The sequence below is a fragment of the Telmatherina bonti genome (assembly GCF_933228915.1).
Source record: "Telmatherina bonti genome assembly, chromosome: 6".
In the NCBI taxonomy this organism is placed as follows: domain Eukaryota; kingdom Metazoa; phylum Chordata; class Actinopteri; order Atheriniformes; family Telmatherinidae; genus Telmatherina; species Telmatherina bonti.
In genome coordinates this window covers 5241625-5253923 of record NC_136624.1, presented here as the reverse complement: position 1 = coordinate 5253923, position 12299 = coordinate 5241625, and the positions used below count along the sequence as shown (strand labels likewise).

The window sequence follows — 12299 nt, the reverse complement described above, 5'->3', positions numbered from 1 at the left end:
ATCCTGAAGTCCCTAGTGCACTGTGGCAGCTGGTCATCTGGGGTCTTGATGGTACATGATATGACTTTGAACAAGGTGTGGTACACATGGGATCCGTTTGGCGCAGTTACACCACAAAACAATTCTCCTCAATCCCAACTTTTTCTCTAGACTGTGTGTGTGGACTATGATAGGCATTTATTATTTAGAGGAGAATGAGATAGTGAGCAAAATGCCAAGATCTATCAGTGTTGTGGAGGGGGCCTAAAGCTCAGGAGCCCGTGGCTCTCTAACTGACTTAATATTATTTCAGTATGCAGAGATAAGTGGGTTTCAGGCACAGCTGATAAATTATGCATTGACCACATATTTGACAAAAGCCTGGTAAAAATCCTACGCCTGCAATGGATGATTCTACTGGCAAAAGCTGCACGAAAAGGGTGGGTGTGAATCAATGGCTGTGGGATAAATGGATAGTTTGAGAAAGAATGGGTATACAATGTTTATACTGTAATTGCTATGCCTGTGAGGTTGACAGGATGGATTACCTTTTTTGCTAAAACAATTTCATACAGGGTTAAAGCAAGCAGCCTACTTTGGTTTGGGCTGTTTCTGTGGTTTTTAAGGCAATAGTATCTCCAAAGACACTAAAGAAGATGCGTCACATAGACATCAGAACTTCTAAAAATGAAACCTAGAGCACGGTGGCACTTATGACACTGGAAGAAATACAGAAAGATTTCATGCATGTTATTTAGCGCAACTCCATGTGATGATCAATAAAAAGGAGTGGCATGGTCCCTTTGAGAGTTTGGTGCTGTCCAGTCCTTCCCACCATTCACCAGAGGGAGCAGAGCAGTGTGCCAATGAGTAGTGTTGAGCAGGACAGCTGGCTGAGGTGACGTGCTCCTGAGCCCCGAGCGCTCATGCCTGCAACCAAAAACAGCTTGGTGAGCCAGAAAAATCCCTTTCATCCCTCTAAATTTCCAACCTGTCATTATAAATCAAAAGCCAAGAAGGTTTTTTTTTTTTTCCATATATACCCGATTACTGGCTTTCCAAAGGAGAAGATGAAGTTGGTATCACATCAAAGAAGAGAGCAGCAAACTAAGCAGCCTAAGCAGTGAGATGCTAGCAGGAAACTGCTTTATATGCTGTAGCTCTATGCAGCCAGTCAACAAGGAATAATAACCTGATGGTTGAGACAGATATAGCTGCATGCAGTTCCAAAAAGTTTCACTTTTCCTGCACTCAAAATAGGTCAATCACGTATGGTTGGCAAAGGATGCAATGAAGCACCCAAATTTAATCCCACTTTACACCAGATATGTGTGGGCCGCATTCCCACTTTGTTCCGACCTCCACAGGATGCCAGTTCACACTGGAAGACCTGCTGATATAGTCTGCATAACTACATCGGCGAGATCGCGCAATCACATGTTCTTTTCATAGCTATATCACTTTACGGCATTTTTCAGACTTTTTGCCAAACTGGTGTCTGAAGTGTGCAAAGATAACATGTGGATGTGTAGTGTACAATAAAAATGATGAATGTCTGGTCTTCCATCATGAAAAAAACACTTAGGAGCCCCTGTCTCACCAGTAATGACGTAATGTCAACAGAGTTATGCCATCGCAAATTTATTTTGAAATTTACAGGATGTTTTGCACTGATGCCGTGTCTGATTTCCTGTCTGGCTCCATCTGAACAGCTGGGCTTGATGCATTCTGGAAGCATGGTCCATCGGACTGCACTGCGGCGTAGTTGTTATTATTCACAGCAAGAAGGTTGTTGGTTCGAGCCTCAGCTGGGGCAGAGATTTGAACTGTGGCCTTTCTGCGTGGAGTTTGAATGTTCTCCCCGTGCTCGTGTGGGTTTAATTGATCACATCACATATAGGTCAATTTGGATCAAAGCACCTGCCAAAATAACTGTAGAACAGAAATAGATCTGTGAAGAGGTGCCTTTGGTACGTGCATGGCACCCACCACAGTGCATCCGGTGCAAATCACATCATGACTAAAAAAGGCATGACCAGGTCCAACTCCTGCAGCGCAGACGAAACAAGGCGCAGATGCACCCAGTGGGATTTTGGGGTTAAGCTTTATCTGTGGTCTAAAAGAGAATTATAAGAACGAGTTCGATTTCTAAACTCACTTAATTTGTGGATGTGGATGGGTTCACTGCCCACACCTTCACCGCCCTCGCTCAAGGCCTTGATCTGAATGAGATAGTTGTCATTGGCTACGACACTGAGTTCAGCCGTGGTTTTGTTGGTGAACATAGTGATCATGTCATTGTAGCGATGTCTTTTCAGCAGCACCTGAGACAGGACAGGGTGACGCAGAAAAATGAGTTAATGCAACAAGTTTAATCACAGGATAAATGAGGGCTTCAGAGAGCGGAAGGACCTACCAAATACCCTGTCACCTTTGACTCCGTATCCATGGCTACAACAGGATCCCAGTGAAGTGTGAGAGTGGAGCCAATCATGGTCCACTTTATGTTAAGTGGAGCCCGATCTGGAGCTAGAAATAAAAATCAGAGGAAGATATATGTATTCAGAACTGTTTAGGTTCCAGCTTCAAGCCTCCAACAGAGCATTTTCACGAAAAATGAAATAATTCTGTGAACTCTGAGGCAATCCTGAGGCTCAGTACATAACCTGTACAAGTGAACTTGTAAATACAGAAAAGTTTCAAATACAGTCATGTGTAAAACCAAGTTTGTCTTCTTTACATTTTCAGCTTTTTATTAACCAGGACTTTAGAGTAAAAACAAACAAACAAAAAGTAGAACTTTTCATCCTTACTAGTCCTAAAATGAGGTAAATATAATTTCAGATGAAACAGAGCAATGTATCATCAGGTAAAGTTCAGTGAAAATGTAGCAAGTGACATGAGACAGTCTTTTCTCTTTACAGAACATGGAAGGACACCTTATGCTTGCAGCGTGGCATCTGAACTAACCACTTGGGAAACCAAGTCATTGGACAGACAAAACAGACTGGAGTTTGGCTACAAAGCACCGCACCACATGAGATGTAACCACACTAACACAGAAACTATCAAACCCGGTGTTGGAGGGCCCCTCCTTTGGATTTGTTCTATTTGTTCTAGAGTGGACCAAAATGTTTCCACAATGACACAGAAGACTGAACATTTCCCATTTTTCTCAGGCTAACGGTGCTCAGACTGGCTCCATAAACGCTGGAGTGTACTGATGAGACGGAATGTGTTATGGCTTGTTTAAGGACCTGGTACCCCTTATAGCAATGAGGACGCAAAATTTTGACAAGTACTGGGCCAGAAAGAGAGACACTTGTCTTGTGACCTGATGGTCGTTGGTTCAAGTCCTGCCCCCCTACGCTGCCGCAGCCCCGAGGGGACATGGTTTGTTCTGAGGGCCGGTCCAAAGCCCAGATAATGCAGAGGGTTCCGTCAGGAAGGGCAAAAACAATAAACGGGCCAGAAAGAGAACTAAAACCTGTTACCACTTTCCAGCACTAGATGACAAACATGTGACTCTTCAACACAACAGAACTGGTAGGAAATAGGTTTAGGAGGAAATTGCATTTAAAAAAAACCTCCACATGGGGCTGAGGTTCCAGTGCTCATAGCCCTAACCAATGCAGATGGAGGGGGAGGGGGTTAGTGCCACTTGAGCAGAGGTGCATAATTCAGGTGCCATAAAGTAAAAGTCCTGCCATGTTTTTGGATCTACCTGTGCATTTAAAACAGTTTTTTTTCCACTAACAGGCTCATCTACCTAGCAGTGGAGCTCAGCTAATTAAATTCAGCTGGTTTAGTGACTGGTTGGAACAGCTGCCGGACTGGACTTTTACTTTATGGCACCTGGATTATTCAACTCTGCCATTAACATCAATAACACCAATTAAGCATAAATATGTAAATTATAAATGTGGCAGGCACTCTGAGTCTATTGCATCCCTTTTTAACCCTGTGTAACCAACACTTGGATGTATTAATACCTTGAAGCAGTCATAAGAAAAAGGATCCATCGTGTAAACCGAATAAAGTGGTCTTGCATATGTTCTTTGTAACCATAAAGAAGATCTGAAGGGAGTGTGAAGTGTGTGTTAGACGTTTCTCTCCCTCTAATGGCACGAACACACAACTCACGTGGTTTTTTCGTGGTGTTGTTGATTGGTGCTGACTGCGGTCCGGCCCCGGCCGTGTTGAAGGCAGCCACAGAGAGGTAGTATGCTGTGTTCGCTTTGAGCCCTGTGATGTTAACCAGTGTATAGTTTCCAGTTAGGCGCACTTTGCCGATAGTATCAGGCTTGGTGTCGTCTTCCCAATACACAACCTGGCAGAAGAAACGGGGGAGAGGTTGTTCAAGATCATAAGCACTTTGGTTTCGTGGTGCATTTGATGTGGGTGATGACATTTATTTTCCATTGTGACGCATCGTTTGTATTGCAGAAGCGGTTGGCGAGGGCTTAGATGTAGGCAAGGAGAATAATTCTAGCTCCATCTGCCGTTTTTTTTTCTTTTTTATCAGCAGCAACAACTAGATGTTGAAAGCGAGGATGTTGTTCGTAAAGCAAACAAATATGACTAAATAACTACTTTCTAAACAAAATCTGCTGTTCCTTCAGGCTATCAGCTGACAGTTATGGATTTTCATAATTAAAATGTGAAAACTCTGGCTTTTCCATGGCCATCAAATGATAATTTTCCCAATTTGAACTCAAATCTGTGTGTGTTAAACACCAGTGGACAGCTGACAGCGATATAATCCTTTGGGAGGATCAGATTTAGAATTAGGTTTATATCTGCAATCCTATCAACATCTCATTTAGCTATAAGCACCTAAGGGGTCCAGAGCTCTGTTTGTGGCCAATTGAGATTCAGCGGCCTTAATCCACTTCAGGGCTGCAACTGAGGAATTCAGCTCTGTGTTGACGTGACAGTGTGGCCAGCGCTATGGCAACCGGAGAGCTTTGCACCAAGGGCAAGAGGTGAAAGATATTCAAAGCGCACGGCGGGGACTCACGACAGAAAAGCCTCTTTTTTTTTTTTTTTTTTTTTGGCATTTCTGAAAGATCAGGAACTTGATTTCTCTCTTGTGAAGTTTTTCTGGTGGTGTTTGAAAGGTGCTCATATTATTAAACAAGGAAAGAGATCCCTGTCGGAAAGCATGGAGAATGTATCAATAATAAAAACTGCTGCATTTTTTAAATAAGACATTGTTTGCCAAGTCTTAAATGATATGGGTATATACCTGCTAAATCTACCTGAGCCCCACATGGTTGATCAAATGAAACATCACAATAACTTAAAAAAAAAAACCAAAACATTTAATTTTCCTCTTGAAATTATTCTAAGAACGTTCAAAAGGTCATTTTTTAATGTAATTTTAGGACAAGATCTCTGCAGCGACACGTGGGAGGAAAAAAAAAAAGCTAATTTAATAAAAAATAACAACCAAAAGGAGGTTTTAGCGTGAAACACAAACAAACCACAGGCCACACCTTAATCATCACCTCAGAGCGATTCTGCCGAGTCATACCTCGTATCCAAGTACTCTTTCAGCGAGGTCAGGCAGAGCCTCCCACATCACTTCCATTTGTTCTGCAGACAAACTTCGAGCCCTAACCCTCTTTGGAGACACACTGGGGACTGCAGAAATAGAGCAGAAATGTGGCGAGAATTCCCCAGACTCATCCAACACCATCACACACACTAATAGCAACGAGAGATAAGGCACAAAACAGACCTGAAGCTTTTTTCCCGTTCTTTTTAATGGGATCAGTGACTGACAGAAGGGAAGACTATCTGACCAGCAAATTCAATTAACAGGATACCTCCCCGACAGTGTGGTGTGGTGAGTGTCTACTAGGATTTCCTGTAATCTACCAGCAGGATAACTAATATCAAGTTGACATTCCCTGCTTTGACAGGGGAGGAGAAATAACAGCGCTGGAAAGAAAAAACAAGCAATGCTAATTTCATCACTGCTGTTCAAGGTCAGAGTAGTCGGGGAGAGATTACAGCTTATTAAAGCATCACTTTCTGCCTCTGTACCTTCCTCTGCCGAGAACACAGTGGCGATGGAGCTGAAGGGCCCCTCCCCTCGGTTATTGTAAGCCCCCACTTTGATCTCGAAAGGCGAGAAGGGCGGGATGGTGTCGTTGCGGAAAACGTAGCGTGACACACCGGGCGTGGAGATGACAGCTCGGGTCCATGTGACTGTGCCCGTAGGCCTGAAGGCGATGATGTAGCCAAAGCCTTCACCGTTCTGCAGTTCCTCGGGCACCGGCTGGGAGCGAAACACAAAACTATAGTGATATTAAAATGCATACAGACAAAGAAACAGACAGGCCCATCTCTGCACTGAGAGCCCAGAACTCTCCATGATATCTTTTCCTCTTGCATGGTTTTGTAATTGTAGCTAAAGTACAAAACACTTCAGGGGAAGAGCTTTGTGTCGCTGCTTTGGAAGAGAGAAATGGCACTTGCTAGCTTAGCAGACGAGGGGTGTCTCCGTCTTAATGTAGGTCATAAAACTGCTCCACTCAATTCTGCACAATTAAGCCAAGCCATTACTCTGCAGTGACGAGAACAGCTAAATGTGACAGATGACTTACCTCCCACGTTATCACTAATTCAGACTTGGTGCCACCTCCACCGCCGACATCAGTGGGAGCTGTATCGGGTACTGAGAGGGAAAACACAGAGAAGCAGCAGTTAGAAAACAGTTTACAAGCGAACGAGGAGCCTCAACTCTACTCGTTTCATAATGTCAAGGCTTCCTGCTGCAGATGTGTTTTACACACCTGGCACGCCCCGCTTTGTGCAAACACAAGTGTTTCAGTTAGGCAAGAATTACTAACAATGCCCAAATGTTACAGTGCACACCCCCGTGGGCTGGGATCTATTTTACAAATGATATTTGACTCGACCCACGCTGTTTCTATTCTCATTCGGCTGCTTGTGCACGGCAGCATGTTGGCAAAAGCGAGCACTCCACCACATCCACGTGCGATCCTTCAGTAAGCAGAACTCTGATTACAAAGCAGCAATTTGTCCAACAGATATTAATCATGAGTGGAGAATCCAGTCCATCGTGTCAGTTTGTCCATACTTCCTCTCCGTTTGGAGACAGACTTCACACATCCGGTAGCGGCACTATCAGCCGCTTCTAAAGCGACTTCCTGATGAAGCAAACCGCTGTGAAGAAGGCAGCGCACGCTGTTCCATTCCCAACACTTCAGACATTATTAAAGCTATAACCTGCAGGACTGATCGCTACACAATAAATTATATTGATTCAATGTTTGTCAGTTTGACAAATTCTGCTACGGCGGGATTTTCTGTTTGATTCATGTTCCAGCTACTGATACCACGTCGTTTACTGGTTTTACTAAATCTATTCTGGTCATATGAAACCAACTAATATGTCAAAATCTATTCCTGAGCTCAGTTAGACGTTTAACTAAAATACGGCACCGCTTTTATAAAACAGAGCTTTAAAATTTCATTTATTGTATTTTTATTAACCTTTATTTAACCAGGTAAAATCAGTTGAGAGCAACTTCTCATTGACAGCGATGACCTGGCAAGAGGCCCCAGCGACTTAAGGTCACTTGGAAAGAAAACTGATAGAATATGTTTCTATTTGTAGACACTAAAGCAGGATATTGTTTAAACTCTCTTTCAGTCTCAAAGCAAATAACTGTAGAGCTCAGTTGTCATAAGCAGGCAGTCGGTCTGCATTTAGCATCGTTACCTCTGCATATCAGTCTTTTCTTCATGAAATTAAAAAAGACCTTTTGGTTGTTAGAGCAGCAGAGGATGAAGGTGGGGGATGATTTGGGCTCGTTTTCCAGCCACAGACCTGGACACCCGAGTTAAATGTGAGTCCATCTGTCTGACAGCTGAAGCTTGGCTGAAACTGGGTCATGCAACGGGACAATGATCCCAAACACAGCAGCACAAAAAAAAAAAAAGGAAAAAAGGCTGATTTAGTCCAAGTCCAGATTTCAGCAAAATAAAATGCTGTCGGCGGACCTGAACAGACTGTAAATAAATATGTTTTTACTGAAATGAATTCAAATTTGATCAAAAAGTGGAGAAAATTCCTTCACAATGATGCATAAGACTGATTAGTATCACGTTATTCCTGCCAAATGATGAAATCATGAGACAGACTGCATTTTCCCAACAATGCTGCTGTGGTCTGCTCACGTTTTACTGAATAAATAAAAACATTAACTATTTGTGGTTGTTAATCTGGTATCCAGTCCGCCTAATTCTATGCGCTGGTAGGAACCGGATACCTTTTCATTTGTCCACATATTGGCGTTGACACTGAAAATGTTTGATCTACAGTTTACACATTAAATAGAACAAACACAAATATACATCCATGGTTTTAAAATGGATGTAATTCAAGCATGTGTGCATCTCAAACATAAACCTTATGTACGCCTTATTTATACCAATATAGACCAAGAAGATCTCCTATTGTACCAGCTAATGTTTAGCAGTTTACTGAATATATTCCAGAAAGCAACAGAAATAAATCTCCCACTTAGCACAGAATCAGACAATATGTGTGTCAACAAAAACGCTTTTCTGTCATCCTGTCCAGAAATATCTTTCCCAGTTAGAGAAGTTGTGCTGTTTTCAGTTTGACATACTGGCATCTTCAGTCCTGGTCTTGGCGGAGGCGGGGCTTGGCTCTCCGAGGCCAACAGCATTGCGCGCCACCACCCTGAACTCGTACTCCACCCAGGCGTTGAGTCCCACCACCGTGGCTGTCAGCAAGTTGCCGTTGACCACCTGCGGCACTGCAAAGTTTCAAGCAGATATTGTTGAAAAACTGGAAGTAAATTAAATGATGAATAAATACGTAGCAACAGCAGATGCAGTTCCGGGGTACCTGTGTCAACAGCCTGCCACCCCACGGTGAAAGGTGTTCGACCCTGGATAATGTAGCCGGTGATGGGGCTGCCGTTATCCGTTCCAGGCGTCCAGGACAGCTGTGCTGTGCTGTCTGTGATTTCCTCCACTGATACTTTGTCCGGCGGGCCCGGGGGTCCTGCATCAGTCAGACAACAAGGAGGTCGGACCAGACGTGAAACTGCCCTCCACCTCATGAAGACTTCTGCACCTCGTTACACATCAAGCTCCTCCCTCACCGTACTTATGGGTGTGTATTACGTTCACACTGAGTGTGTGATGTGAGCACAGCGTCAGTGACAGAGGAGACAGAAACTGGATGGGAATTATGGAGGTGTGGTGTGTGGATGAGACTGGTAAGAAAACAGAAAACAGCCTCTGCTTTACTGTGCTGTCTTCACCTCCTCTCTACTTTAACACTTTTATTTCAATACCTGTCTGGCTGTACCTGCCTCTCGCCCAGTGCTTACTGGGATAGACTCCAGCTTTCCTGCAGCCTTTCATTGGAATAAGCAGTTACGAAAATGGACGGACGCTTTTAAAGATATCCAACAAGAATGTGTAAAATCTTCAATTAAAGCGGTTTTCTCTGGTAAACAGGGCCTTTTCAGAGCATCTGGGACAGTCGGCATAGTTTCAGAGCTCACTTTCCAACCTAACTACCCGACATATTTCCCTTTCTGATTTATTACAGAGTCAAAGTACAATAAAAACAAAAAGATGCAGCAATTATCCTCAATAAAGGGAAAAACTGATTAAAAAGTTCCAAACTGATTCAAGTCCTTCTTAAACACGTTTGGATTTAATTAATTTTACAGAAATTTATCACGTAATATAAATATAAATATAAATATAGATATAAATGTAAAATAAATATAAATAGTTGGTGCAAAGTTAAATGTTTTCATAGTAAAAAATCTCTGTATCATTAACATATAAACAAATATGTAATAATATAATATGTAATATGATATGTAATAATATGTAATCTAATCCACACTGTCACGTTCACGTGCACTTTGCCTGAAATCAGTCAGGCTTGTGCTAAAAGTACTGTTTATTTTATTTTCCATTGTGGTGAATGATAGCTTGTGTTTCACCAGTGTCGGGTGTGACTGCCGCGTGTGTGTTGAACAAGATGACTTGTTTGGGTTTTAACACTTGTTTAAAAAGGCAGACGGCGATGCAAGTCCGCCTCTGTGGCTTTCAGACTTCATCCAGGTGAGATGATTGGAATTTTGTTTTATTTTATCATGAAAAATTGCATTTTTCAAATAAAGTGGTGGTTTGTCCACATGTAATAATTTCTAATGTGTTTTACAGTTCGTATGTTTTTATGTGGTGAAAGCAGCGGAACCATTCAGGCACGACTGAACTATTAAATGATGCATTTAGTCTGAAAACCTCTGATGCGGTAAAACAGGCCATTTATAAGGTGACATAGTTGGATCTGATGCTGCATTACACATGTACATAACATCAAGCTTGTTTATTCATGACGACTGATGCTGAATATTATTTAAATGCTCCTGTTTCCAGAGTTTTCCCAATAAGTAGGCTAATACTTAGCAAACGCATCCACCTGCAGTCAGGTGAGAAGTTCATGTCATCCATCACGCCGAATGATGCAGATTTGTAGGAAAGCATGCAGAAGCCAGCTTCCAGCGGCAGTCAGAATACAAAGGCGTGCTCAAGTGACGTCCAGTTTAACAATTTGTGTTGGAGGAAAAAAAAAAGTGATGTCTCTTAATTGATCAGGCTGAATCCAGTTACTTCAGGTGATCACGTCATTAAATCAAAATAATAATCATATTAGTTGTTTGGAACAGGCTGGTATGATTTGACCATCCAACTCTTTATAGTCATGATTTAAAAGTATTTAGTTTGGAGCATCATGTAGTTTTAAGTGTTGTGCAGTGCGAAGCGATAATACTACATGTTTAGCTTTTCCAGAGTTTTATCTCAGTCATGATGTGAGAGGAAACTGTGTTTTATAAACATCAGCTGCCTGAAAGGAACTTTGGACTTTCAGAATTTATTTTATTTTGGTATATGTTTCACATAGCTCCCCCCCCAACAAGTCACCTGGTTGTCTGTGGCAACGTCCTTGCGATGGCAAGGGACACGTTTTGTCCTCAATAAAGGAGCCGTATCACTTTGGTTTTAGTGCTACTTGTCTGCATTTCCCCTTTCAGGCTGGTGACCGTGGACATAACGATGTGGTCTGGCACCTCGGGGTGTGTTACATTGTGGACGTGCTCATGGGCGTGTATAAAACAGTTATGCATGCCCAGATTACTCATGTACTTTTACTGCATGCAGTTATTACATCACACTTAGAAGTGAGCTGGATAAACTACATCTCAGTGTGGCGTGCTCTACTGTAATATGATGTTTTTGTTTGCTTTTTATTGTTTTAAATGTAAATATAATACACATGTGTCTCTGAGATACACACATTATTTGTATTTATTGTTCAGCTACAACATCAGCAAGTAGAGATGCTTGTAACGGAACCAAAGCTTCTCGTCCTCTACCGGATGCCCGTGGTGGCAGTGGACTCCGAAAGCTCACATGTTCCCCAGAACAATAAGGTAGAGATGAAAAATAGATTCTTTATTAAATACTTTGGGCATTTTTATAGTCTGTCTGTAGTTTAGAGAGCTGTGGGACAGGAAAGTGGCCAGCTCATCCAACGGGAGACAGAAGGAAGATCTTTGCAGCGTTCTGAGCTCTTTCTGATACGTCTGAAGTTTTAAAGGTTAAGATGAATAGTCCCCGCCTTTCCACACGAGCTTTGAATGATACTGTTGGATCTAAAATGTTACTGAGGAGTTCAAAAATCAGTTGCAACATCCAGCTCCACCCAGTCCAGCAACATGATGGAACAGCTTACCCCAAAGTGATATTTAGACAAATATATGCAGGCAGTTTTTTGCTAAGCAGGAGACAGAATCCGTGAGCCAGATGTGCGTCACTGATAATGCATCTGGGTGTAAATCCATGCAGAATGATCTGCAGACATTTGTTTAAGGGCACGTTCACACAAGTTTGTTATTAATGAAAAGGGAATGTAAGACTGGCCCAACCAGTGACCTCTACGGAACACCAACATTGCAGCCCGAGCATGTAAAACAACGCCATCTACGGATACTTTCCGTCTCCTGTGTTGTACGATTTGAGCCACATGAGTGCTTGTTTGGAGATCTCAAACTGTGTTAGCCTGAAAACTTGAATATGATAGTTTACAGTGTCAAAAGCTTCCTTCAGATGCAGGTAGATTGCACCAACACAGGAATCTCTGTCCAGTAAAGCATAAAGATTTTCCACCATTTGTACATCAGGCTGAGTCAGCAGAAAAGCCAAGCTGAGTCGCTATCGGTGGCGAC

At 42.5% G+C, this 12299-nt stretch overlaps 1 protein-coding gene across 1 annotated transcript in view; it reads right to left on the bottom strand.

Annotated features, from left to right (window-relative positions):
• Positions 1-673: 673 nt before the first annotated feature.
• Positions 674-12299, bottom strand: part of cntn3b (contactin 3b) — a gene marked incomplete at both ends in the record, with an annotated part of 72659 nt that continues 61033 nt past the window's right edge. The window contains 10 exons of the mRNA XM_079242843.1: positions 674-698; positions 822-909; positions 2138-2303; positions 2396-2508; positions 4123-4309; positions 5516-5625; positions 6031-6265; positions 6594-6664; positions 8649-8798; positions 8891-9049. Of these exons, the coding sequence (XP_079098969.1) occupies positions 674-698; positions 822-909; positions 2138-2303; positions 2396-2508; positions 4123-4309; positions 5516-5625; positions 6031-6265; positions 6594-6664; positions 8649-8798; positions 8891-9049 (1304 nt within the window). The remainder of the gene's footprint in view (positions 699-821; positions 910-2137; positions 2304-2395; positions 2509-4122; positions 4310-5515; positions 5626-6030; positions 6266-6593; positions 6665-8648; positions 8799-8890; positions 9050-12299) is intronic.